Below are 24,727 nucleotides of genomic sequence, written 5' to 3' on the forward strand. Positions count from 1 at the left end.
CTTAAACGCGGTGAGGCTGCACCACAGTGAACATTATAAACCAAGAAGTTTACCATGAAGGTCAGGTCAAGGTCAAGAATAAATTCACCATATCTGAAGGAGACAATCATTTGGCCAGTGGGTTGGTTGTTTGTAATGGGCCCTCTGAGTCTTTGTGATCTGGCACCACTTCCTGGAAAGATGGTGACATGATTTGGCCTGGCATGGATTCTAGGGAAGGGAAGTCTTTTTGATGTCTCAAAGTACCTTCTACAGCTCAGTGAATAAATTTGTAAATACAATGTGCTTTAAAAAGGTGCATGATGACAAGGTCCACAGAATCATTTTCTTTAGAGATAAATATTTTCAAACGTGAATCCAACTTAGAGAACAAGGAAGCCATGGCGTGGCGTCTCACCGTGGGCGGAGCCCAATCATCTTCCTTTTGCTGGTGTTTCCTGATGGATATCTTCAGTGTCCACTCTGTCCTGTTCATGGCTTCCCAGCACTTCTTGATGAGCTATGGATGACATCCTGCTTTCCCTCTTCCCCTCTAGAAAGATGTCTGGTGACTTGAGTGCTTCTGAGTCATACGCAGAGGCAGCAGACATGCCAAACTGGCGCTTGGACAACCTGTAGGGAAGGAATCCTTGTCATGTTGCATGGCCAGGGATGTAGCTCAGTGGTGGGACACCTGCCAAAGCTCAGTCTCCAGGATCACGAGAGACTCGCACAGCCTTGTCATTGGACCAAACTCAGCCATTCTGCCCTTGGTGGATACAGATGCTGTGGCTCTGTGCTGAGCCCTGGCTGGACCGGGGGCAGCGCTGGGTACTCAGCATCATCAGCTTCCCCTCTGAAACCTGAGCTTGGAGGACAGTTGCTATGGTGAGATGGGAGCTTTAGATGAGCGTTTGCCTGAGTGTTTGCCTTGCCTGCATTTGTGTATACCCTGTGCATGCCTGGTGCCTGTGGAAGCCAGCGAGGGCGTTGCATCCCCAGGAACTTCACTTACAGCTGTTTGAAAGCTACACATGGATGCTGAGAACAGGCCCAGCAAGTCCCCTAACTGCCAGCCATCTCTCCAGGCCCATTGTTGCTTCTAACACTGTGCAGTGATGCACTCCACTTGTCCCAGCACTCAGGGGGCAGAAGTAGGCAGGTCCCCACCACCACCACCAAATAGTTAGAAAAGAGATCTGGGCGTGGTGCCACACCTATAGTCCCAGCGCTCAGGAAGCAAGAGAATCATATGTTCAAAGCTGCCTGAGACCCTTTCTCAAAAAAAAAAAAAAAAAAAAATTACAAAAGAAATACTAAGCACCCTTGGAGTTGTCAAACCCAGGTGCTTCCCAAATGGTCTGGGTCAAGTTAAAGACTGGGATTTCATGAAGGGAGACAGCATCCCTGCCCTGGGTCCACCCCACCCAGAGCTCACCTCTTGGCAGAAGCGTAGAACTGCAGCAAGGTGTCCCCACGGTTTGGGCCCCCACACTCTTCAGTGAGCTCTGGGGGTGGATACTGGTTTATCCCACCTACAAGTAAAACATATTTTAAAATCAAATCAAACATAAAATCATAAAGAATGTAAAAATAATGAAAATGAAAACAGTGTCCAAGGTGTGCCCAGCACAAAATGGGACATCTAAGCACCTCCGCTGGGAGCCCTACAATGCTCGGAGAACTTCAGGAAAGAACAGATACAAAGACTGTGGGAGCCAGGGGTGGACACCAGCATAGAAAAGCAGTGTATCCTGACAGGGTAGTGCCCTACACTCACGAACTCAGGGCAGGTGTGGTTGCTGGCCAGAAAGCTGCGAGAGGGATAAGCCAGTCAACATTCTAGCACAGAGGGGAAAGAGGCCCACACCTGTCTGAGGAGATGCTGACAGTTGGTGCTGATGGAGACAAAACCAGTTTTCTTTAAGGGCACGGCCACTGATTGTCAACCATGCTCCAGTGGACGGCCCCACAGCCATGAATATACATATACAACATACACATACATACATATATATGTATGAACACAAATATGGCAGTACATGCCGGACTTAGTAGTTATTAAAAATATAAAGAGGATATGAAGAAGTTGGGAAGGGATGGAAAGCTGAGGATAGATCTGGGAGGAGTTAGGGGGAGAAATGTGTATGCCTATGACCAAAATACATTGGAGGAAATTCTCAAAAAATAAAAACATCAATTTTAGCCAGGTGGTGGTAGTGCATGCCTTTAATTCCAGCACTCAGGAGGCAGAGGCAAGATGATCTCTGAGATCGAGGCTAGTCTGGTCTATTCCAGAACAGCCAGTAATACACAGAGACTGTGTGTGTGTGTGTGTGTGTGTGTGTGTGTGTGTGTGTAAGAGAGAGAGAGAGAGAGAGATAAAAAACAGAGCAAAAAATAAAATTATATACCACTAAAATCACCACCAAAAATACTGCATCAAACTCAAAAGTCATAAAATTAAAGCAAAATCTAAAATAAAACAAAATAAATGTGGGAAAAAAAGCAAATTGAACAGTAAGAATAACAAAAAAAAAAAAAAACCTTGATATAAAAATCAAAGACTCATAAAAGGCACTCGAGGAAAATATAAAATAAATGTAAAAATAAATGCAAATAAAACCATAAAAATTGAATTAAAAGCAAAACAAAAACATAAAGCACATTCTGTTAGATAAATAATATCTCGACTTCAAAGAATACCACAGAATGTAAAGTGTAAATCTAATAAAACCTCAAAAGTAAAGTAAGATCACATTAGACAGATGGGAGAAGAGACTGGTTTTCAGCTTCTCCTTCAGAGATCACTGAGCTATAAACCACCTCCATTGCTCTCTGCAAAGACCGGGAATCTAAGGTTCGGAGGAAGTAAGCCTGTGGCTTCTCCTGTCGTACAGCTCCTGAGTAACAAAGCTAGAACAAGAACTAACTCACTGATGAAGCATCTGTCAAATGGGAAGGTACAAACACCACTCCAGTGCATCTAAGATGTCCATTAGCATCCCTTCATCTCCTGAGCCATGAAGGAGCAGATGCCCCTCGAGACCCACAGTGGGAAGTCATACCCACTGAGGAACTCATGTCTTCCAGCATGGATGGGAAGGAGGCATTCCCCAGAGTTCACAGCATAGGCTGAGCATGTTTTATTTTTAATTGCTAACTGCAATACAAACACCTGAATTTGGCTAAGATAATACCCCACCCCCACGATAACTCGCCACTATTATGTTGGGGGTACACTTTGGTCCTGGATGCTCATGAATTAGGCTCTTCTGGGTATGATGGGAGGTGAGGCTGCTGGGGCAGGGATGTAGGAGAGAATTCCAGACCAGATGCACTGACACAGCCCATTCTTTAATTCCCACCATTGGTGTAATCTACCCAGCCTGAAGAGGGAGACCCCAAGCTTTTGACCTGTCACTCTTGCTTCCTGGAAGGTCTCTGAGGACTTTTGACCTCATGCTGCCAATTTAGCCTGTACTTTAAAATAATAAGACAAAACTCTTACTGCCTGCTTCCTCTAATGTGCAGAGTTTAGGTCTCAAATGGTGTGTGTGTGTGTGTGTGTGTGTGTGTGTGTGTGTGTGTGTGCGCGCGCGCGCGCACACTCAAAATTCTTATTTTGATAACTGAAAATAATTGAGAAGCTTTGTGGAAGCCTGGGGCCTCCAAGGCACCCGGTGGGGAGAGCGGATCAAGGGACTTGCAGCAGACTGACTGCTGGAAACTCTATCCTGAAACACAGCCATATGTAGGTGACTGCTTCTGAGAGAGGAACAGCGCTAGAAGAACTCAGTGGAAAAGAAGGGGGGAGTGGAAAAAGGAGGAGGGGTGGAGGAAAAGAGGAGGAGGAAAAAGAAGAAGGAGGAAGAAGCAGGAGGAGGGGAGCAGGAGGATGAAGGAGGGGAGGAGGAAGGAGGAAATGAAGAAGTTGGGAGGAGGATGTGGAAGAGGGTTCAAGAAAAGTTAAAACAGAAAGAGTGATATGACCTAAATATATTCTTTTCCTGTATGAAATTACCAATGAATATAAAAGCTTTCAACTATCAAATAAAATAATGCTGAAAAAAGATAAAATAAACCATTTTAAAAAGCAAATATCTGTAAGTTTCTGCAGCCAACACCACCTAAAATAACCCAGCCCCTACCCACCCCACACCCCTACACCCCCACCCACATCCATACCCACCCTCTTTGCCACTCACTTTTTAGAAGGTTCAGGAAGGCCTTCGTGAATCGGCTGGCATAGGCTACCTCTGCCTCTGAGACGCCCTCCAGGCGTAACAGGTGCTGCTCCCAGGGTGCACTGGCCACTCTGGCCAGCTCAGCCATCTCCTGGGCTCCCACTCCTGGGCCCACAGCCAGCACAAACAGTGTGATGCCCTTGCACTTGGCCTCCTGGGACAGAGCTCTTAGTTTCTCTCTGTCCCAGATGCTTGTCTCACTAGCCACGATGGCAAAGAGGACCCGCGACCTCCGAGGCAATATGGCTGCCAGAAGCACTTTTTCCAGCGTCCACTCCAGGGCGTGGCCCAGGGCGGGGGCTCCCTGTAGCAGGCCACTCGCAGCCTCCCGAATCTGCCTTTGCATCTGTGTCCGGTGGCCGTGGGAGGTCAGGTGGAAGTACTCAAGCACAGGGGCTTGACCCACATCAGGCCAAAAGCCTGGGGTTGTGTGTGTCAGCAAGGCCACGCGTGCCCCATGCCAGGATGTGCCAGGCTGTGCAGCCACCTCCATGTCCTTGAGCACTGAATCCACCAGCCGCAAAGCCCCAAGGTATATGTCCCTGCTGACACCCTCGGAACTGTCCACCAGGAATACCAAGTCCATGTCCAGCTCCTGAGGCCTGGGAGTATCCGGCTGGCATCCCGGGGCTGGTCGGCACTTGTCTAGCAAGGAAATACGGGGGGGGGGGGGGCAGGGAAGGGAGGAGAGGCAGAGTTAAGTCAGGCAACCTTTCTTTCCGTGCAGAAAGCACTACCCGCCTCATGGTCAATCTGTCTTGAGTGCTGCCCCGGAAGACATGGGTTGAGACAGATTTGACAGTTTAAAAACAGTTGTCCATTTTTTCAGAAGACAGAATTGAAGCTGACTGCACATCTAATGCTCTCCTGTACTGCAGGGATGCCAAGACTATTGATACTGCAAAAGCAGATCGGGGTCTTCAAGTGCACAACTGTAGCTATCCTGAAATACATGGTGCCCGCGGGGCCAGGTTGGACATGCCTGATAGGTCTTCTAAATTCCTAATCTCTGGTTCATTACTTATTGCTTCCTCTCCATAAAAAGGGCCTAGAGATGAACTGTGTAAGTAGGTATGTAAGTTTACATGCACACGCACACCCTCAGGCATTCTAGCAGGGTTTTAGGATCCCACTCACGAGACCAACCCTTCCATTTGAGAAGCCACACGTTGACTGCTAGAGCCGACAGTGAGCTCTGAAAACAGATAATAACTCTACTGACATTTTACGCTTATATTTTTATAAAAGCAATGTTGGTGGTTCTAAAGTGGGTTCCTGGTCAGGAGAGCAGAGTTCTTAGGCTGGTTCGACTTTACGAACATATAAAATCTTTTCCCTCTTTTCCTCTCCCTTTTAAAAAAAAAAAATGGATTCTGGTTTGGGAAAGCTGAGTCAGAGCTTGGAGTTTTGCCACAGAAGTACACTCAGGCTTTCTGACAATGTTTTAGGAACCCACCCATGACATAACCCCTTTCATTAAGAACTAGTGGTCAGCTGGTGTTCTTAACTTGGAACCACAGGTCCTACAGGGGATCTATAGAGTAGACGGGGGGGGGGGGGGTGACATCTTTATTTTCATAACCTCTATGGAAATGAACATTTACATTTCCTCCTGTTATGCACAAAGGCAAAGAATCGAGTATTAGAGTTGGGGCAGAAGGTCAGTATTATATGCATTTATCCTTACTGTGTAGTTATCAAATGGTCCAGGGGCTGGAGAAACTGCTCAGTGGTTAGGACCCATACCACCTTCATGTCCTATTCCCAGTACCCACATGCAGTGGCTCACAACCACCTGTCACTCCAGCTCCAGGAAACCCTGACACACCACTGACCTCTAGGACACACATACATTTAAGTTACAAATAGTAAAACTGCCATTGGTTTTGGTGTTTACGTTTTTAAAAAAAACTGAGTTTGTATATGTATTGCTTAGAACAGAGCCCAATGCACAGTAAGACCTCGAGGAACACCCATGAAGTTAGGTTTCTATAGAAGAGGAACTGGGGCTCAAGGAGAGACCACCACGTGCCCTGTGAAATATTGTGTGTGAATGTAGCTTTTCAGCCACAGCATGGTCCACACACGGTCATTCCTGAATCTGCCTTCTCTCTCCTACCAGTGTATGACTACATCACTCCGGGAGTTTAACCACTCTGGTGTGGGTTCTCTGTGAGTGTGGGTGGTTCACTTCAGGGAAGTTGCATGAGAATGCTTCCCAGGGAGGCAGGCATGCATGCACTTCTGCAGAGAATGCAACATGGGGTAGATACAGTAGTGGAGGCAGAAGAGATAAATGGGGGGATCTCACCACTAACCAGAAGTAGGTCCATTATCTAGGACCCAGGACCCTGAGCTCTTAGCTCAGTGACCGCCCATCACACAAAGTTACACTAACATTTGACTCTCATGCTCAGCACATACGGGAACTCTGAAGAATGGAACAGACTGTATCAGAGTGTGCCAAAGGGGATAAGGAGTGACTATGGGGCACAGCAGTTACTTGACTCATCGGGAGTCATACATCCTCTGGCCTGTGGTCGCCCAGGAATGCAGTGTGTGTGCCTCTCAGGATAATGCTGACTTCCTAAGAAAAACTGAAAATCTTCATTCAGTTAAGAATTCCGAGATTCTCACCCACAGTGCATGCCGAGCAAATATAGTGTCTGAACGGCAGGTCTAGCCTGGGCTGGCATGCACTCATCTGCTCCCAAGCCCTCAGTCAGATTAGAAGCACTGCCCTAGTTCTTACCGTAGCAGAGGGTACAGCTGGCCAGACGGTCCACGTCCTGCTGGTGCTCAGTCTCCCACAGAAACAAGTGAAATGTGCTGAGTCCACCCACCTAGTTCAAACACAGGACAAATTCATGACCAGCTGGGCTAAATCCCAAGTCATTGTCTTTGTGGCTCTTAAGGGAATACACAATTACATAAATAAATGTGTAGAAATATTTTGACATTATGTAACACATTTAGAATCTTGTCGGATCCTAGCTCTAAGGGGACACACACTATGTACTAAGGAGGAAGTCCTGTACTATTCAAAGAAAAAAAGGTAGACACCATGAAGGAAGCACCTGAGAATATCCCTGGTGATCACAGCCTGGGCATGATAGAGCCAGCAGGTAAGAATGAAGAAGCAGCAGAGGAGATTTGACCAAATGGGGAAATCTGTTAATCTCTCTGATCATTAGTATAACTAACAGGAAGGATTAAAAGCAAAATGTGAATAAGTCCATTGTGAACAGCAAGTCCATCAAAGTCCCTAGAACACCTCTGAGGTGCCTTCTTTTTAGAAGCACAGCCAGACTACATTTCCCAACCTCCTTTGCAATGAGTTCCTACAAATTACTGTGGCCTGGCTAATGGGATTTAGGTAAAAGTGATTCATGTCATTCCAAGGCATGCATTCTAGTTCCTTGCTCCCTCTCCTACCTCTGCCAGCCAGATTTAAAGGATGGAGTAGAGAAGGGTTTGATCCCCTAAAGTATAATGAAGCCACTGCTAGGAAAAGCAAGGGTCCTGAAGCAGCTATATATAGTAGAACATGCCCTGCCCCCAAAATCTTACAGGACTATGTTCACATCGTGGCTTTCCGGCTGGGGATGAATGGTCCCACAGTTACCCAGGCCTGACCAACACCGTTCCTGAGACTTCTACCTCATGATGAAAACTAGAAATGTTCTCCAATCCTTCCTCTCAAACACTGAGATGGGGTCTGCAACCTGCAGGGGTCTGAGCTTATCCACATCCACCTTTTTTAATCCACTCTGTCAACGCATGAAAGATGGAGCCCCACTGAGGGTCTGCTCCTCCCCCTTTATGCTCATGTCCAGAAACAAGCCAAGTCTCAGCATTCTGCTAGGCAGTAAGGTGGCCAGGCCATGAAGATGTCCTGCTAGCTCTGAGGAAGACAAAGAACTTTCTGTACCATAGATTCTACAGAGGTCACTGTTCTCTCTACTTGATGTGCCAACAGACCTCTGTCACTGCCTTTCAAAGCAGGCTCACTGGAAGGAAACATCCTGATGAGGAAAGAAAGATGAAGAAGAACTGACATTTATTTATATTAATGCAACACAGAGACCAAAACAAAAAGATGAGAATCTAAGAAGAGAAGCAAAGTTACCTCCTCTCTCATTCTTTATGGCACAAAAAGGGCATTAAGTTGGCATAAAACCCAGGCTGATCAGTAGCTACTACCTAAAAGTCCTTGCAAGCCATGTAGAGGACAGAAAGGTGACAGGGCCATGCCTTCACTTGTGGAAAAACAGACAGGGGATCTTTAAGGATCAAAGGATGCTGATAGACGATGTGTTTTAGGAACTCGGGAAGAGAAGAGTCATTGCAAAGGAAGGGGTTGGTGAAGGCAATGACATTTGGCACTTTTCAGAACATAAGGAGGGGGTTTAACAGGCAAAGCAGTGCTGGTAACCTTCTAGTGTGAGAGATGGCGTGTACCAAGACTCAGAGCTGGACCGTGCTCACTGGTCCATTTCCTGTGCACTAGACAATGCCCAGTGAGCCCCTTCTCCGTACATCTGAGCCGTGGGCCTCCCTGACAACCCATGGGAGACACTAACACACAGTGTTCTCAGTTCAGAGCTGCTGACATTCACCACTCAGATCTCCTCCAAATGGCCAACAGACCCAAGCATGAATTAGCCAAATATACCCAGTTTATCACTCCAGATTAAGCCAGTGTAAACAGGAATATGACATGATGTCATTTTACTGGAAGTCACAGAAGGAGACTTGGAAGCTTCTGGAGCCAGGAGAAATGAGAAGCTGGGATAACCCTAAGAGCTTTATCAAAGCCTTGTAGGGATATGTTAAATTGGTATACAACTATTTTCAAATCGTAGAAAGTGTGGCTGAAGCTATATATAAAATACAAACTTTAAGTGAAGTTTTAAAGTACTTCAGACAAACGTAGACATTCACCCTACATCTGTACAAATTCATGCTCCTCTATCTTAGAGATGGCTCCAGGGGAAAGTTCTAGGAGTTTGAATTATAGGGAATCTGGGTTATAATCCTTGATCTGCCTGATGTGGCAATGCAGCCACAGAAAGGTGTGTCTGCCTTCAGTTTCCAAGAGAACACAGTTTTAGGATGGAAGTAGGTACATCTGGGTTCTGTGCAGAATAACCTGGTCCTAAGTTACTGTCATCAGTGTCCAAGGTCCCTCAGGACAATATATAAGACCTTCTGGGGCTGGAGAGATGGCTCAGTGGTTAAGAGCACTGACTGCTCTTCCGGAGGTCCTGAGTTCAAATCCCAGCAACCACATGGTGGCTCACAACCATCTGTAATGAGATCTGATGCCCTCTTCTGGTGTGTCTGAAGACAGCTACAGCATACTTATATATAATAAATAAATCTTTTTTAAAAAGACCTTCTGCATCTCAGAACCTATAATGTCTCCATGTTTTGTTCAGACCACTGGAAAGTTGCCAAATTCAATCAAAACTGGACTACACAACCTCCAGGTTTTAACTTTTCTTGGGAACAATAATTTTAGGATCCCATTTAACGCCTGTACTGTCCTTGCAAAATAATTGTAGTAACAAAGAACAAAACACAGCAGGAAGCCACATGGAAGCTATGACTTGGGACAGATGCATTTATAAGGGGTTTTATTAATAACTTTCCATGATTTTGACTTTAGGCTTGCCAGCACAACCATTGTCAGTAAAAAGAGAAAAAAAGGTTTCCTGAGAAAACTCAAGCAGAGAAAGTGAGATTGTCACTGGTGTAAAGAGAGAACACTGACCCTCTTGCTTCCTACCGAGAGTCACATCCACATCAGAGCAGGGAAGACAAAGGACCTCAAAGGCTGAAACCAACTGTCATTAGAATCTGCACCTTTGAAGTCCATTCCTAAACAGCCAGTGGTGTTTGCAGCAATGGGGAGGCACAGGGGTCAGGGTAAATTGGGATTCCTGACTCTGCCACAGAAAAGGATTTCAGGACATATTAGAACGTGGCACCGTTGATGATTAAGCATTTATACAGAATACAGGAAAGCGATAGGCATAGTCCCCAAGGTATGGGTGTGGGCCTCTTGAGAGAGAGAACTGCTTTTCTATCTTTACCCTCAGAGAACTGTCTACACTCCCTCCAAGGATGTAATCAACAAGAATTAAAGGTTAAGCCAAATGATCCTTCCTCAGAGTTCTGGCTAAGACTTGAGTGTAAACAAATCTTAAATTTTAAGTGAAATTGGAGTCTGTTTAAGCTTGTGTACTTATTTTTCTTACCATGGAGACTTTCCTAATGTGGGCTGGGGGGGGGTAGCTCAGTCATAATGTGTTTTCCCTGTAAGCATGGAGACAGAGTCTGATTCCCCAGAACCCGTGGGAGGGAAAAAAGATATAGTTGACCCACACTTATAATCTCAGCACTGGGAGCCAGGGACAGACAGATTCCTGGGGCTCAACAGTCAGATAGGGTAACTTAATTTGTCAAATTCCAAGCTTATGAGAGACCCTGTCTCACAAGAAAAGGTGACACCCGAGGAACAGCCAAGGTTGTCCTCTGACCACCACAGGCCACCTTCACACACACGAACCTGCATGTACACAACAGACACATATGTGTACACACACAAAGAATTTCCTTTTGTGAATGAAATTGTAATGTAGTTTTATGAGGTGAAATATACAGTTTACGAATAAGGGGCTTGAAAGATGAATCAATAGGTAAGAGTCCTTGCTGTTCCAGCATAAGGATATGAGTTCAAATCCCCAAGAAGCATGAAAAATAAAAAGGTCAGGGTAGCCACACAACACACTCCTGTTCCCCCAGTGTTGTGATAGGCTGGAGATAAGAGGATCTCTCAAGCTTGCTAGTTGCCAGCTACCTCCAGGTTCCAAGAGAGAACCTGTCTCAAAGGAATAAGAAGGAGAGTGACAGAGTAGGACACTAAATGTCTTCTCTGTCAGTGTTCTCACCCACATGGGCCATATGTAGTGAGAATTTTGGTTTCCTTAAAAACACAGAAATATTATAAGACTAGGTTCTCATTTTAATCCCAGGCATGGGATACAGGGCTGCTTCACACTGTCCAGGGCAGCTGACTATGATTTACCTGGTGCTCTAGCAGGGGTATGATTTTGCCAGCTGCAGACAGTTTCTGTGATTGTGCAATGTTTGAAATTCTGGGACCTCTTCAGAGGGGATATAACCCTGAGAGGTGTGGGTTACTGGTTGGTAGTTGTTGGTTGTGGCTTATTAAGTAGTTGTGTACAAAGAAAAACTAAGAAGAAATTAGAGCTAAACAAAACGTTTTCAGTTGAGGAACACCAAATGGCCGAGAAACATCTGAGGAAGTGCTCCACATCCTTAGCCATCAGGGAAATGCAAATCAAAACAATCCTGAGATTCCACCTCACACCAGTCAGATTGGCCAAGATCCAAAACTCAGATGACAGCAGATGCTGGCGAGGCTGCGGAGAAAGAGGAACACTTCTCCACTGTTGGTGGGGTTGCAAGCTAATACAACCACTCTGGAAATCTGTCTGGCGACACCTCAGAAAATTGGATATAGTACTACCTGAAGACCCAGCTATTCCACTTCTGGTCATATACCCCAGAGACACTTTAATACACAACAAAGATACATGCACCACAATGTTCATAGCGGCTCTATTTATAATAGCCAGAAGCTGGAAGGAACCCAGATGTCCTTCAGAAGATGAATGGATACAAAAATTGTGGTACATATACACAATGGAATACTACTCAGCCACCAGCAACAATGACTTAACCAAATTCTTAAGAAAATGGCTGCATCTAGAGAAGATCATCCTGAGTCACAAAAGAACAGACATAATATGCAGTCACTGATAGTGGGAGGCTAACCCCAGAGGCTTGCACTCCCCCAGAAACAACTCACAGACTGTATGAAGTCCAAGAAATAAAGAAAACAAAACAAAAAAAATATTTACAAAACAAGAAAACTTTAACTATTTCCATGTTACATTTTGTTTTACGTGTACTTTAGCTCATTGTAACTATTAAGTTTTCAAGGCATACAATCAAACCTTGAAAAAAATCAAGTACTGACTAAAAAATATATTCATATAGTTTTATATAAAAATTATGTTAAAATCTGAAAAAAGGTACTGACAAAAAATGTATAATTTTAAGCAAAAATGTTTAAAATCTGTACATTTATCTTTGTTTTGTAAAATAAAGTTGTTTAAAAAAAAAAAAAGAAGAAGAAGAAATTAGATCTCCTGATGCCGTCATTCAAACTTGCCACAAGGAACTTGGCACCCCAAATCAGCAGGAAGTAATCTAAGGATAATGATACCCTCTTTCCCTTTTTTTCTCCATCGAGTGTTAGGGAGTTGAAAGGGTGGAAGAAAGAAAAATGCAAAGTAGCCAAAGTCTGGCTACAGGCATATACTATACTATACATTATACTATACATACATACATATACCAGAGAGAGAGAGAGAGAGAGAGAGAGAGAGAGAGAGAGAGAGAGAGAGAGAGAGAGAGAGAGGAGAGATTTAGGGATAAACGCTGAGAGAGGGATGTTTACAAACATTCTGACCCCAAATAGGCATAGTTTATTCATTATGATGCCCTCATTTGAGATGTCTTGGTTTAAGGAAACACACAATTTCTGTAGGCACTTGCAGTTTGACCAGTTGTGTTGAAGTTTCCTGACACTTACTCGGCTGAGGGGTCCTTTCTATTTTCATGTCACCTCGAATGTTTCCTGTCCTTCTATCCCACTTTAGTGGTAAAGACCGGGAAAGAATACACATACCCATGAGTTTGCACGGACATTCTTTGCTGGCAGACCGACTCAAGAATGACACTCAAACCTCACCGCATCCTCCCCCCCCACTAAAGACCTTCCCTAGACACTCACAGGCTTTAACTTAAGGCTTCAGCTGTTGTGCTCAGCTGCCAGTGGCCAAAAGATAATGTTCACTCCTGGGACTGAGTGGGGGGAGGCTCTTGGCCCAAGAATGCTGAAAACAGACGGGAAGGGTGGAAGCAAGTTCTCGGGAGGAGGGTTTAGCTTGAAGAGAGTTGGAGCTGACTAGACTCTGAGGAGTTTACAAACTCTCTGGCACTGAGTTGGGATAAGGGCTCAGAGAAGGAGGAGGAGGAAGGGGAGGAGGAGGAAGAGGAGGAGGAGAAAGAGGAGGAAGAGGAGGAGGAGGAGGAGGAGGATGAGGAAGAGGAGGAAGAGGAGGAGGAGGAAGAGGAGGAGGAAAAGGAGGAGGAGGAGGAAGAGGAAGAGGAGGAGGAGGAGGAGGAGGAAGAGGAGGAGGAAAAGGAGGAGGAGGAGGAAGAGGAAGAGGAGGAGGAGGAGGAAGAGGAGGAGGAAAAGGAGGAGGAGGAGGAAGAGGAAGAGGAGGAGGAGGAGGAGGAGGAAGAGGAGGAAGAGGAGGAGGAGGAAGAGGAGGAGGAAAAGGAGGAGGAGGAGGAGGAAGAGGAGGAGGAGGAGGAGAAAGAGGAGGAAGAGGAGGAGGAGGAAGAGGAGGAAGAAAAGGAGGAGGAGGAGGAAGAGGAAGAGGAGGAGGAGGAGGAGGAGGAAGAGGAGGAGGAAAAGGAGGAGGAGGAGGAGGAGGAAGAGGAGGAGGAGGAGGAGGAGGAGGAGGAGGAAGAAGAGGAGGAGGAAAAGGAGGAGGAGGAGGAAGAGGAGGAGGAGGAGGAGGAGGAGGAAGAAGAGGAGGAGGAAAAGGAGGAGGAGGAGGAAGAGGAGGAGGAAAAGGAGGAGGAGGAGGAGGAGGGAAGAGGAGGAGGAAAAGGAGGAGGAGGAGGAAAAAGGAGGAGGAGGAGGAGGAGGAGGAGGAGGAAGAAGAAGAAGAAGAAGAAGAAGAAGAAGAAGAAGAAGAAGAAGAAGAAGAAGAAGAAGAAGAAGAAGAAGAAGAAGAAGAAGAAAGAAAGAAAGAAAGAAAGAAAGAAAGAAAGAAAGAAAGAAAGAAAGAAAGAAAGAAAAAGAAAGAAAGAAACAACTGTGGGAGTGAGGGTGTTAAGAGGCCAGAGGAGGAAAGGAGAAAGCTGCCATCTAACCTGTGGCTGGCCCAAGAAGTTTGGGTAGAGCTTTGGCTCCTCTAAACTATCATAGTGCCACCAAAGTCAGACAAGCAACCCACACCCTGTGCTCCCCAGGAACACTAGGAGTCAGAACTTGGGAAAGAGTGTATATGATGGTTTGTATATGCTCGGCCCAGTGAGTGGCACTATTTGGAGGTGTAGCCTTATCAGAGTTGGTGTGATAGAGGAAGTGTGTCCAATGGGTTTGGGCTTGACCCTCTTCCTAGCTGCCTGGAAGCCAGTCTTCTGCTAGCAGCCTTCAGATGAAGATGTAGAACTCTCAGCTCCTCCTGCACCATCCCTGCCTGGATGCTGCTATGTTCCTGCCTTGATGACAATGGACTGAACCTATAAACCTGTAAGCCAACCCAAATTAAATATTGTCCTTTATAAGACTTGCCTTGGTCATGGTGTCTGTTCACAGCAGTGAAACCCTAACTAAGACAGTGCATATACAGTGAGAAAGAGGGACTTGGAACTTACCATATCAGGATGCAAAGTCCTGAACTGAGTAGTTTAGAACACAGCATTTCTCCCTCTTGCCTTTGTCCACTTCATCTGGGCAATGTAGGGTATAATTTGTAACAGGTGGAATAGTTGTGAGGGTTAGACAGTCCTTGAGATGGTTAGATTTATTTAGCAACCTTACTGTCTTAGTTAGGATTCCAAGCCCACCCCCAGAGTGACACACTTCCTCCAACAAAGCCACACCTTCTACTAGTGCCACTTCCTGGGCCAAGCATATGCAAACCATAACATTCCACTCCGTGGTACCCATAGGCTTTTCAAACACATGAGTCTATGGGGGCCATACCTAAACATAGCATAATAAAAAGTACATTTAGTCCAACTTCCAAAGTCCCCATAGTCTGTAGCAGTATCAACAACGTTAAAAGCCCAAAGTTCAAAGTCTCTTCTGAGATCCATCCAATCAAATAACTGTAATCCTTGAATTAAGTCAGGCAACTAGCTAGGCAAACTCCAAATTCTGCCATCTCCATGCCTGATGTCAAAGCAGTCTTCAAATTTTCAACTCCTTTTTCATCTTTGTTGACGGCAACAAACTTCTTTCTCCTGGACTGGTTCCATTCCCCGTTAGCAGCTTTCCTTGGTAGGTTTCCCGCTGCTCTGGAATCTTTAACATCTTTGAGTCCCCAAGGCAGCTTCAATGTTATAGCTTTTTGTTTCAATGTCTGGAATTTACACATGACCTTCTGGTTCATCCAAGGGCTGGCTTCACTTCTCCAGCTCTGCCCAAGGTAGCACTTCAAGCTCACATTGATCCACTACACCTTGCTGTTGTTCTTGGTGATGATCCCATGGTACTGGCATCTCAAATATACTGAGGTCTTCCATTGCAACTAGGCTTCACCAATAGCCTGTCATAGGCTCCCTTCATGGTGTCAAGCCTTATATCTTTGGCATAACCCCTTCAATTCTGGATTGTCAACAACTAAGGCTACACTTTCACCAATGGCCTTCCATGGCCTCTCATAGTGCCAAGCTTCAGCTGTTCTCCATGATGTCTTCATGCCTTCAAAACCAGTACCATCTGGGTGATTCTTTCTCATTACCAAGTACAGCTGTAGCATGAGGTACAACCTTGGCTATCTCTGGAACACTGCTTTTTTGGTCCTCTCAGAAAACATTTCCCAGAAAACTTCACCTCAGTGATGCTGGTCTCTTCTTAATCACCACTAATTTCTTAGCTCCAGCTGACCAGCATCAATTGTCACAGTGGTCTTCTTCTCGTAAATATAAGGCCAGAGCCACATGGCCGAAGTTCTGCTGCTTGCAGGAGCTGGAACATGCCCCCCCACCCCCCCCCCCCGTTCTATTACATTATCACTAGATTCCTCTTTTCTAACTCCTTCACTACCTAAACTTGGATGTCCTGGGTCTTTCTCTGTAGATTGACCTTGATTTTAGAGATCTGTATGCCAGTCTCCTGGGATTAAAGGTATGTACCACCACACCTGGATTTAAACTTTTCTTCACCTAGAACTTGCTCTGTTCTAGGCTGCCCTTGAATTTAGAGATTCTGCTCATCTTTGACTCCCATGATTAAAGGTTTGCACTAAGTCGCCTGGAGCTAATTTAGCTGGGTGGGATCTTGCCCCAAGGTCCTTACTTCCTTAATTCAATTTAAAATTCTTGAACACAGAATTTAGCTCCATTTTACTTCCTGGTGTCCCTTTAATACTGGAACCATATATTTTGTATCTTTCCTTTCTCAACTTGCTCCTTTTCATTAAAATCCTCTTCATAAGGGTGAGCTATAGTAACCACACAGCAGAATTTACACCAGGCTGTTTTGAGACTTTCTTTTTCAAAGCAATTAATCTAAATCTCTTCATCTTAAACTCATGAAGACTCTTTGAACAAGGGCAAAAAGCAGCCATGTTCTTCACCAAAATACTACAAAAACAGTCTATTGGCCACATACTGAAATTCTCCACTGAAACAGCTTGATCCAGGTCAGCACATTCCAAATCACTCTCAGTAGCAAAGTCTTCCATATTCTTACTAAGATCACCCATAGCCCCATTTAAAGCCTTCTACAACTTTCCAAATCCAAAGTCCCAAAATCCACATTCTTTCAAACAAAATCATGGTCAGGCCTATCACAGCCAGTTGGTCCCTGGTACCAGCTTCTGTCTTAGTTAGGGTTTAATTGCTATAAACAGACACCATGACCAAGGCAAGTCTTATAAATAACAACATTTAATTGAGGCTGGCTTACAGGTTCAGAGGTTCAGTCAATTATCATCAAGGTGAGAGCATGGCAGCATCCAGGCAGGCTTGGTACTGGAGAAGCTGAGAGTTCTACATCTTCATCCAAAGGAAGCCAGGAACAGACTCAGCATCCTCAGGCAGCATCCTTGGGTCTCCAAGCCCACCCCCAGAGTGACATACTTCCTCCAACAAGGCCACACCTTCTACTAGTGCCACTCCCTGGGCCAAGCATATGCAAACCATAACACTTACACAGACTATAATCACCTCAGAAGAGAGTCCCCAATGCAGAATCTGCTGGGCTGAGTTGGTCTACTGGCATGTCTGTGGGAGAAACATCTTAACTAAATTCCTGGATATGGGAAGATCCAGCCGACCGTGGCCATGAGAGCCACCATTCCCAAGGCAGGGGGTCCTCAAAAAGAGTAGAGAATTTAAAAGTAGTATCTAGAGCTGAGGACATAGCTCAGTTGTTACAGTACTGGCCACACAGGCTTGGGAATGTCTGATCCCCAACACCCATTGTAAAAGGCTGGGCATGGTGATATGGGGGTGAATCTGTAACCCCTCGGACTCCTCAGCCAGCCAACTTAGCCCAATAGAAGAGCTTCAGTTTGCAGTGAGAGACCATATGGGCAAAACCAAGGTGAACAGCTCTGCATGAATATTCACAGTTGACTGCTGGCCTCCACATGCACACACACACAAAGAATATCTTTATGTGACTCTCTCTCTCTCTCTCTCTCTCTCTCTCTCTCTCTCTCTCTCTCTCACACACACACACACACACACACACACACACACACACACACACACATCCCGATTTCTTTATCTTCTAAAGCTGACAGTGTGTGAAGGGAGAGGACTTCTGTGACAGCCGGCTTCCCAGTCTTCGGATTTGCTAAGGAGTAAAAGTAAACCAGTTTGTAGACATAATCTCCTAATGTAACTATAAAAATAAAATGCCCTAATAGAGAGAAAGGACTTAGAACTTGGAAGGTCCCTGTTTTACTGCTTTTAACTTTTGAATTTAGAGCCTTGGGGCTCGTAAAAGCTCCAGACCTTGAGCATCCACTTAACTGCTGGGTCTCAGTCACTGTCTGAAGAAGGCTCATCATGCTGCCTGTCTCATTGGGTTCCGAGGATTAAGTTAATCGATAAAGGCTTAGAAAGGTGGCTGGATCAATAAACGTGAGCTCTCTTCCTAGGTGTTGTTTCGAGGAAATCTGTGCGAGGCTTTTTAGAAAGAAAAATGAAATCCAAAGCCTAGCACACAGGCTGCACTGTCTCTCTAACGCTCCGCTCCTTTGCTTTAAAAAGATGATCTAATGAAGGCTTTCGTTTAGAGGCATAAGACCTCAGTAATGAAGGGATCAGGCACAGGGAGTCCGAGTGCAATAATGCCATTTTATTTAGGGCTGAAACAATTCCTTGGATAACAAAACAAACAAAACAAAAAGCTTTCCCAATAAGCACGGTGCTCTCCAAGTGTGTTTCGATGAACTAAAAAGGTAGGCTATCTGTTTGTGTAATCTTTTCAACACCATTTGCCCAGAAGAAGTATGTATGGGTTGTTCTGAAAATTACAGTAACACAGAGATGAAAGACAAAAGCCTTACACACATCAGTGAGCCTTTGGGCAATGAATTGAGACGATAACCCCACAGCCTTCACTAGATTGCCCTCATGTAAAGAATAAAGAACAGGGAAGGCTGCTGTAGGCCCACTGAAGAACAAGAGCCAAGAAGGCCTGAAGAGGCGGTTGTCAATTTGACAACTTCTCTCCTTGCCAGTGTCACCAGTAGCAAGGTCACCGTTACATCTGAACTGACAAGCACCATTTAACATCCTTTCTAAACCATTAAATTTTCAAAATGCCGAGCTGTCTCCCCCGAAGCCTGGGGCAAGAGCGTGTCCACAGGATGGAGAGAAGGGCGGCTAAATGCGAAACTACAGAGTGTCAAGTACATTCAGGCCGGCAACTTCCCCTCACAGAGTGTTTCGTGCTTTCACTCTGAAGCCCGCCCACCACGAAGAGGGCGTGCAGGCCATGACTAAGGATGTACCTACAAATCAGAAGCTAACACTAGCTGTCCAGCAGCCCATTAGAGAGCAGCACAGGGATGCATTCAGGGGTGTGTGACTGCACACAGTGTCACTCTCTAAATGTCAGGGGCTGACCTTCCTGAAAAATACATGTGTTCATAGTTATACCTGGATAGAAGCCTACTTAACACTGCAGCACAAACCCCTCTCTGTGCCTTTTGTTGTTTGGGTAGCTTGTTTTTTTAGTTTAGTTTGGTTTGCTTTTTTGGAGACAGTGCCTTGCACAGCCCAGGTTAGTCTTGAACTTACTATGTAGACAACAGTGACTATAAATTTCTGATTCCCCTGCCTCTACATCCCAAGTGATAGGATTACAGGCATATGCCTCTTTCCTCAGTTTGTGTGGGGCTAGGATCAAACCCAGAACTTCACACATGCTAGGCAACTACCCTAGTAACTGAGATAAATCCTTCATTTCTGAGCCAAGAAAAATGGGACCCATACAGTTCAACTGTTATGAGAGCACCTATAAGCACCTCGTCATCTATGAAAGTAGAAAAAAGAAACATTGCATCTCTAACTCAAGTGGCTAGCTTTATACTCTGCCTTTATCAAAGCATTCTGAAAATTACTGAGAACTTCCCCCAGGAACCTGCCCTGGCCAGACATCCTGCTAGGCCAGAAGGATGCAGCCAGGACAAGAAAGAACTCCATTTCTTCATTTTCTCTTTGTTTCTCAGCCTGAGATGGTTGCCCATCCTTTCTGGCAGTTTGCTTGCTGTCACAAGCTTACCCATTGATTCTTAGACACACACATTGTGTGTCAACCAAATTTCTCACCTCACAGTCCTGCCGCACAACTCTATCTCAAGAGAAAATGAAGTGGTCTGGCGCAGCTGAATCCATGAGTTATTAAGGAGAACCATGTGACATTTCCATTTTTCCCGGTCAGAAATGTTCAAGTGTCGGTAATGTCAAGTGGCTAAATCTAGCAGCATTCACACAACGGTGGAAGAAAATCAACGTTCAGTTTGACAAACTGTCCCAGAAATTCTGTGAGCAGGTATTGCATAGGTTTTAGTTAGGAGAGAAAACTTTAGAGACTAGACATCTGGACAACTGCTAGTTTCTACACATACTGACACACCATACTGTCACAAGGAACAACTTGCCCATGCACACAACATGGATGAGCAAGACTAGACATGTTGACTGGAAGAAGTCAGATACAAAAGACAAGATAATGGGTGGTTCCATTTATTTCAAGACTCAGAATGTGCAACAGTTAACTGCTTGTGACCTAAGTCAGAGGGGTAGTTACCTTGGGCTGTATGGCTTGGTAAGGAAAGGGGAAAGAACTGATAAATGCCAAAGGTACTCTGAATCTTAAGTCACATCCTGGTCACAGAGGAGTAAAATACGTAAGAATCCATCTGGGCTTGCTCGGTCAGCAAAAAATCCAGATACAGCACAAACCTGTAATCCTAGCACTGTAGAAATGGAGCCAGGAGAATACTGGGGCTTGCTGGCCAGCCAGCCTAGCCGACTGAGCAAACTCCAGGGCAGTGAGAGACCCTGTTTCAAATCACAAGGTAATCAGCTCCTGAGGAATGACAGCCAAGGTTGAGCTCTGGCTCATGTATGCCTATGTATATATGTATGTGAGTGTGTATCACACAATCCATTCCTGTGTGTGCTTCAAAAGCACAGCATTTTCTCATGTTGTTAAATGGGCACATACAGTTATGTACAGATACGAGGAGGGAGGAAGAGGAGGAAGAATGCCACAGGTGTTAGTTTAGCATATTGTAATGAACAACCTTGATGCAGATTGTAGTCTGCCACTAACTAGTAACTTGACCCTCAAAAATATCCTTACCTTCTCTAAGCCTTGATTTTCACGTTCTTGAAGTAGAGAGAACCAAGACCTAACTAATATTGCTTTGGGGACAATATACGCAATAACATCTGTGAGGCCCTTAACATAGTTTGTGTGCTTCCTAAGACCCCGTTAGTCTCTAGTAGCTCTGTCAAGAGTGTCCATACTGAGACCCCCCTCACCTCTCCCATATTCAGAAATTTCTGGAGAATTCTTCTCCTAAACCACTCTCACTGTTCATGTCATCCCTGGTAGAGGAATAAAAACCAGACAATTCCAGAACCTCTTCCCATCATTCATTGTACCTCCTCCCATCAGCCCTTGCACCACCTCCCATCAGCCCTTGCACCTCCCATCAGCCCTTGCACTTCCTCCCATCAGCCCTTCCCACATTTTACATACCAGCAGGGTGTCTGGGAGGTTGTGCTCCTCTGTGAAGGTCACAATTGCTGTAACAGTGTCAGCTGCATGGAGCTCCAGCATGGCTGTGCTGACAGAGGTCGTGTCATAGTTCCTACCGGCCTGGAAGAACACGGCTACCTTCCTCACCAGAAGGCCTGAACGTACACGTTTGAATACATGTCTAGCCACAAACCTCATGGTGGCCCCAAGGTTCCGGGACCCAGATGATCGTTCCAGGGGGATTTTCCTGATGGCCTGTAGAAGGGAAGCTTTCCCCTGAGGGTCTGACAAGCGCACTAGATAATCTGTCCTTGTGTTGTAGGAAACAATGGCTACTCGGGCACCTGTGGGACAGTTGCTCTCGCTCATTTCCAGCTTCATCAACAGAGATAATACAATGTTTCTCATCCTCTCAAAGTCTGACTGGGAGACATCGTTGGACATGTCCAAGGCAAAGACCACCTCCGTTGGGAATACTGGGCACCTGGAGACATCTTGACAAAGAGATATACAGGCTTGAGATGTCTGAGCTGCAGCTAGACAGGCAAGGGCTTGTGTAAACAATGAGCAATATTTACCTTTTGAGCAAGCTGAAAGGGAAAAGGCACTGTTAGTGTCTATATAGATATAGATATAGATATAGATATAGATATAGATATAGATATAGATATATGGGCAATTTGCATTTCAATTTAAAATACACTTTTTTGGTTTGACAGCTTCTGTGTCACTGAAGCTGACCTTGAATTTAAAATCCTCTTGCCTCAGTCTTCTAAGTATTGGGAGTTTCAAACCATATCCACTCTGAAAAACCTTCTTTTGAAAAATTTAAATGACCTCCTAGATACACCTCCCTAGTCTGGTAAAAGCCCCAACTATTTGTTCATCTTTTTCCCCATTATAATAGGGCCTCAATTTCTGACTGGGTATATCACTGCCTGAAAGAAAGGTCATGCTTCCACTGAGCTAGCTGGCTTACTACATTCTGGATAATACAGACTAAGAGAAATAGTAAGACTTTTCAAAAGCATCTTTATATCCTAATGATACCCATTATTTTGTAGCCTAAAAGAGAGAAGCAAGAGCATCCTTTGCCCTTTGCCCTTTGCCTCTCCCTTTCTTTCCAAGCTGGATGAAATGTGGATTCAGTGACTGGAGCTTGATTAACTTCTCAGAGCATGAGGTAATTTAGGAAATGCAGCAAATAACACACACACACACACACACACACACACACACCACAACGATGACAAAGAAGAAACAAGGAGACTTCATCCTGAAACCCCTGGCAGGCACACCCCAGGATTCCATATCAACCCAGACAGATCATGTCTAAGCTGTGATCTGAGAGACACATTTCCCCATCGTTATAGAGGACTTTGGCTGCATTAACTAAAATTAAATCCAATTAAAGCACTAAGCTATTCTGAAGCTGTATTTTACATGTGTCTCAGATATATATATGTGTGTGTATATATACATATATACATATATATCATATACAAATATATGTATATCTTGTGTAAAGTATTTATGTGTGTGTGTGTGTGTGTGTGTGTGTGTGTGTGTGTGTGTGTGTATATATATATATATATATATATATCTGAGTAATGCATGCTTATAAAAAAGTTAAGATTGTTCTTACTTTACCATCTATGTATCCAAACATAAAATTACTTTCATCTTATTTTATAAATCTTGGAGCTAAAAGTGTGTTTGACTCTGAATCATGTTACATTTAGTGTGACATTTTTTATCAGTAAATGCTATCACATATTCTACTACGTAGCTGTCCTATGATTTCTTCAGCCAGTGTCTCTCCGTACGAGCACACATGAACAATTCTCCTATCCTACTTGTCCAATTGCAGTCTGCCTATGGCAATAATTATGGTCTTTTATATGACCGTTCCAAAGGTTCTTTAGGAAGCATTTTATAGTCCCACAAGTCACTTCCATACATTCCTCGAATTAGGGGTAAGGATTATTTTGACTTTTCAAAAATATTTCCAACTTGAAGCCTAGACCTGGTGGTACAAGCCTGCATTCCCAGTTCTCGGAAGGTTAACGCAGAAGGATCGCAAGTTGGAAGGCACTGCAGTATACGTAAGGAGGTTCAGGCCATATAGGTTAATTAGCAAGACCCTATCTCTAAAGACCAGAACTATATAAATAAATATGTGTGTTGTATATATTATGTGTGTATGTATATGTAACAGGCATTATATACTTCTTGTTTGAGAACCATAAAAAGAATATCATAGTTTTAATTGATAATCTTCGATTTCCACGGAGAGTGAATATTCTCACAGGTGTGCTGTTAATTTGTAATTTTTTTCTTCTCTGATTATGTCTCTTGCCTATTTTCAGTTCAAAAGGGTTCTTTTTAAACATTTAGATTTAGCTTTCCAAAAATGTCTATGCTTATATATAAAAAATGATTATGCAGCAATTTTAACTGTGACATGACACAGCTAGGTCACTGAGCCCTTCACCTGACCCTGCTGCTTCTACCTTGAATATTTGTTTTCCCTGCTTTTCTATTTGCTGTTGACCCTGTGGTGCTCCTCAGTATATGGGGTTACTTTCTCCATGGCCAGTTCTTTCTTGCTATCCATGCTGATAACATTACTCTATGTGACTCCCATGAAAATGGATCCTGGACTCTCCGTGAACAGCAGCCAGATGGGAGCAGACAGAAGCCGGAAGGTTGAGCAAGAAGGCAAGTGGTTGTGCAGAAAACCCAAACTTCTACACTAAGAGCTTTCAACTCAGTGTTCTTATCGCCAGGGAGGAGAGGCGTGTGCTCTCTGTGGACTTGAGAGCCTGCAATGTTTTTAAAGAGAGCTCAACATGTCAGCCAATCATGTGACAAAGCCAGACCTAAGATCCGATGGTTCTTAGTTCCATTTCTGCAATGGCCATGACAACCAAATAGGGCACATTTCTTTTCAAACGGTCATTGCGAACACTGTTGGTTGAAATAAAGAGGCCGGGGCTTCCCATGTTCTGTTTCATGCAGGTCCATGGGTAAGCAAGTATGGTTACATTAGGGAACCAGCCTTGTTTGTTATTGAGATGGTGTGCCTTTCAAACTATTTGATTTCAGAGCCCACTGAGGCAGAGATGACTTACTTAAAGGGAGATTGGGTCCAGTCTGTTCATCTACAAGATCTTTTTATGATGGACAAGTCACCTCCCTAGGCTCAGTCAAATCCTCGGGTGACTTAGGTCCTTAGAGCTTGATCTTCGATCAACCCACCGCCACCTCCCAAACAACTTACGGCAGTTTCCCCGCACGAAATCAACAATTTCACAAGGCTGTGGAGAGATGGGGAAAGACAGGGAGGGGAAATAAGCATTTAAAGTGG

General features: G+C 44.7%; 1 protein-coding gene across 1 annotated transcript in view; it reads right to left on the minus strand.

The window, feature by feature from the left end:
• Positions 1-362: 362 nt before the first annotated feature.
• LOC308434397 (collagen alpha-4(VI) chain-like) overlaps positions 363-24,727 on the minus strand; it is a gene marked incomplete at both ends in the record, with an annotated part of 92,816 nt that continues 68,451 nt past the window's right edge. Inside the window, 7 exon segments of the mRNA XM_080934674.1 lie at positions 363-413; positions 417-612; positions 1,418-1,514; positions 4,188-4,871; positions 6,979-7,069; positions 21,358-21,872; positions 24,641-24,677. Coding sequence (XP_080790800.1) covers positions 363-413; positions 417-612; positions 1,418-1,514; positions 4,188-4,871; positions 6,979-7,069; positions 21,358-21,872; positions 24,641-24,677 — 1,671 coding nt within the window.

The sequence above is a fragment of the Micromys minutus genome (genome assembly GCF_963924665.1).
Source record: "Micromys minutus genome assembly, chromosome: 21".
Lineage (NCBI taxonomy): Eukaryota > Metazoa > Chordata > Mammalia > Rodentia > Muridae > Micromys > Micromys minutus.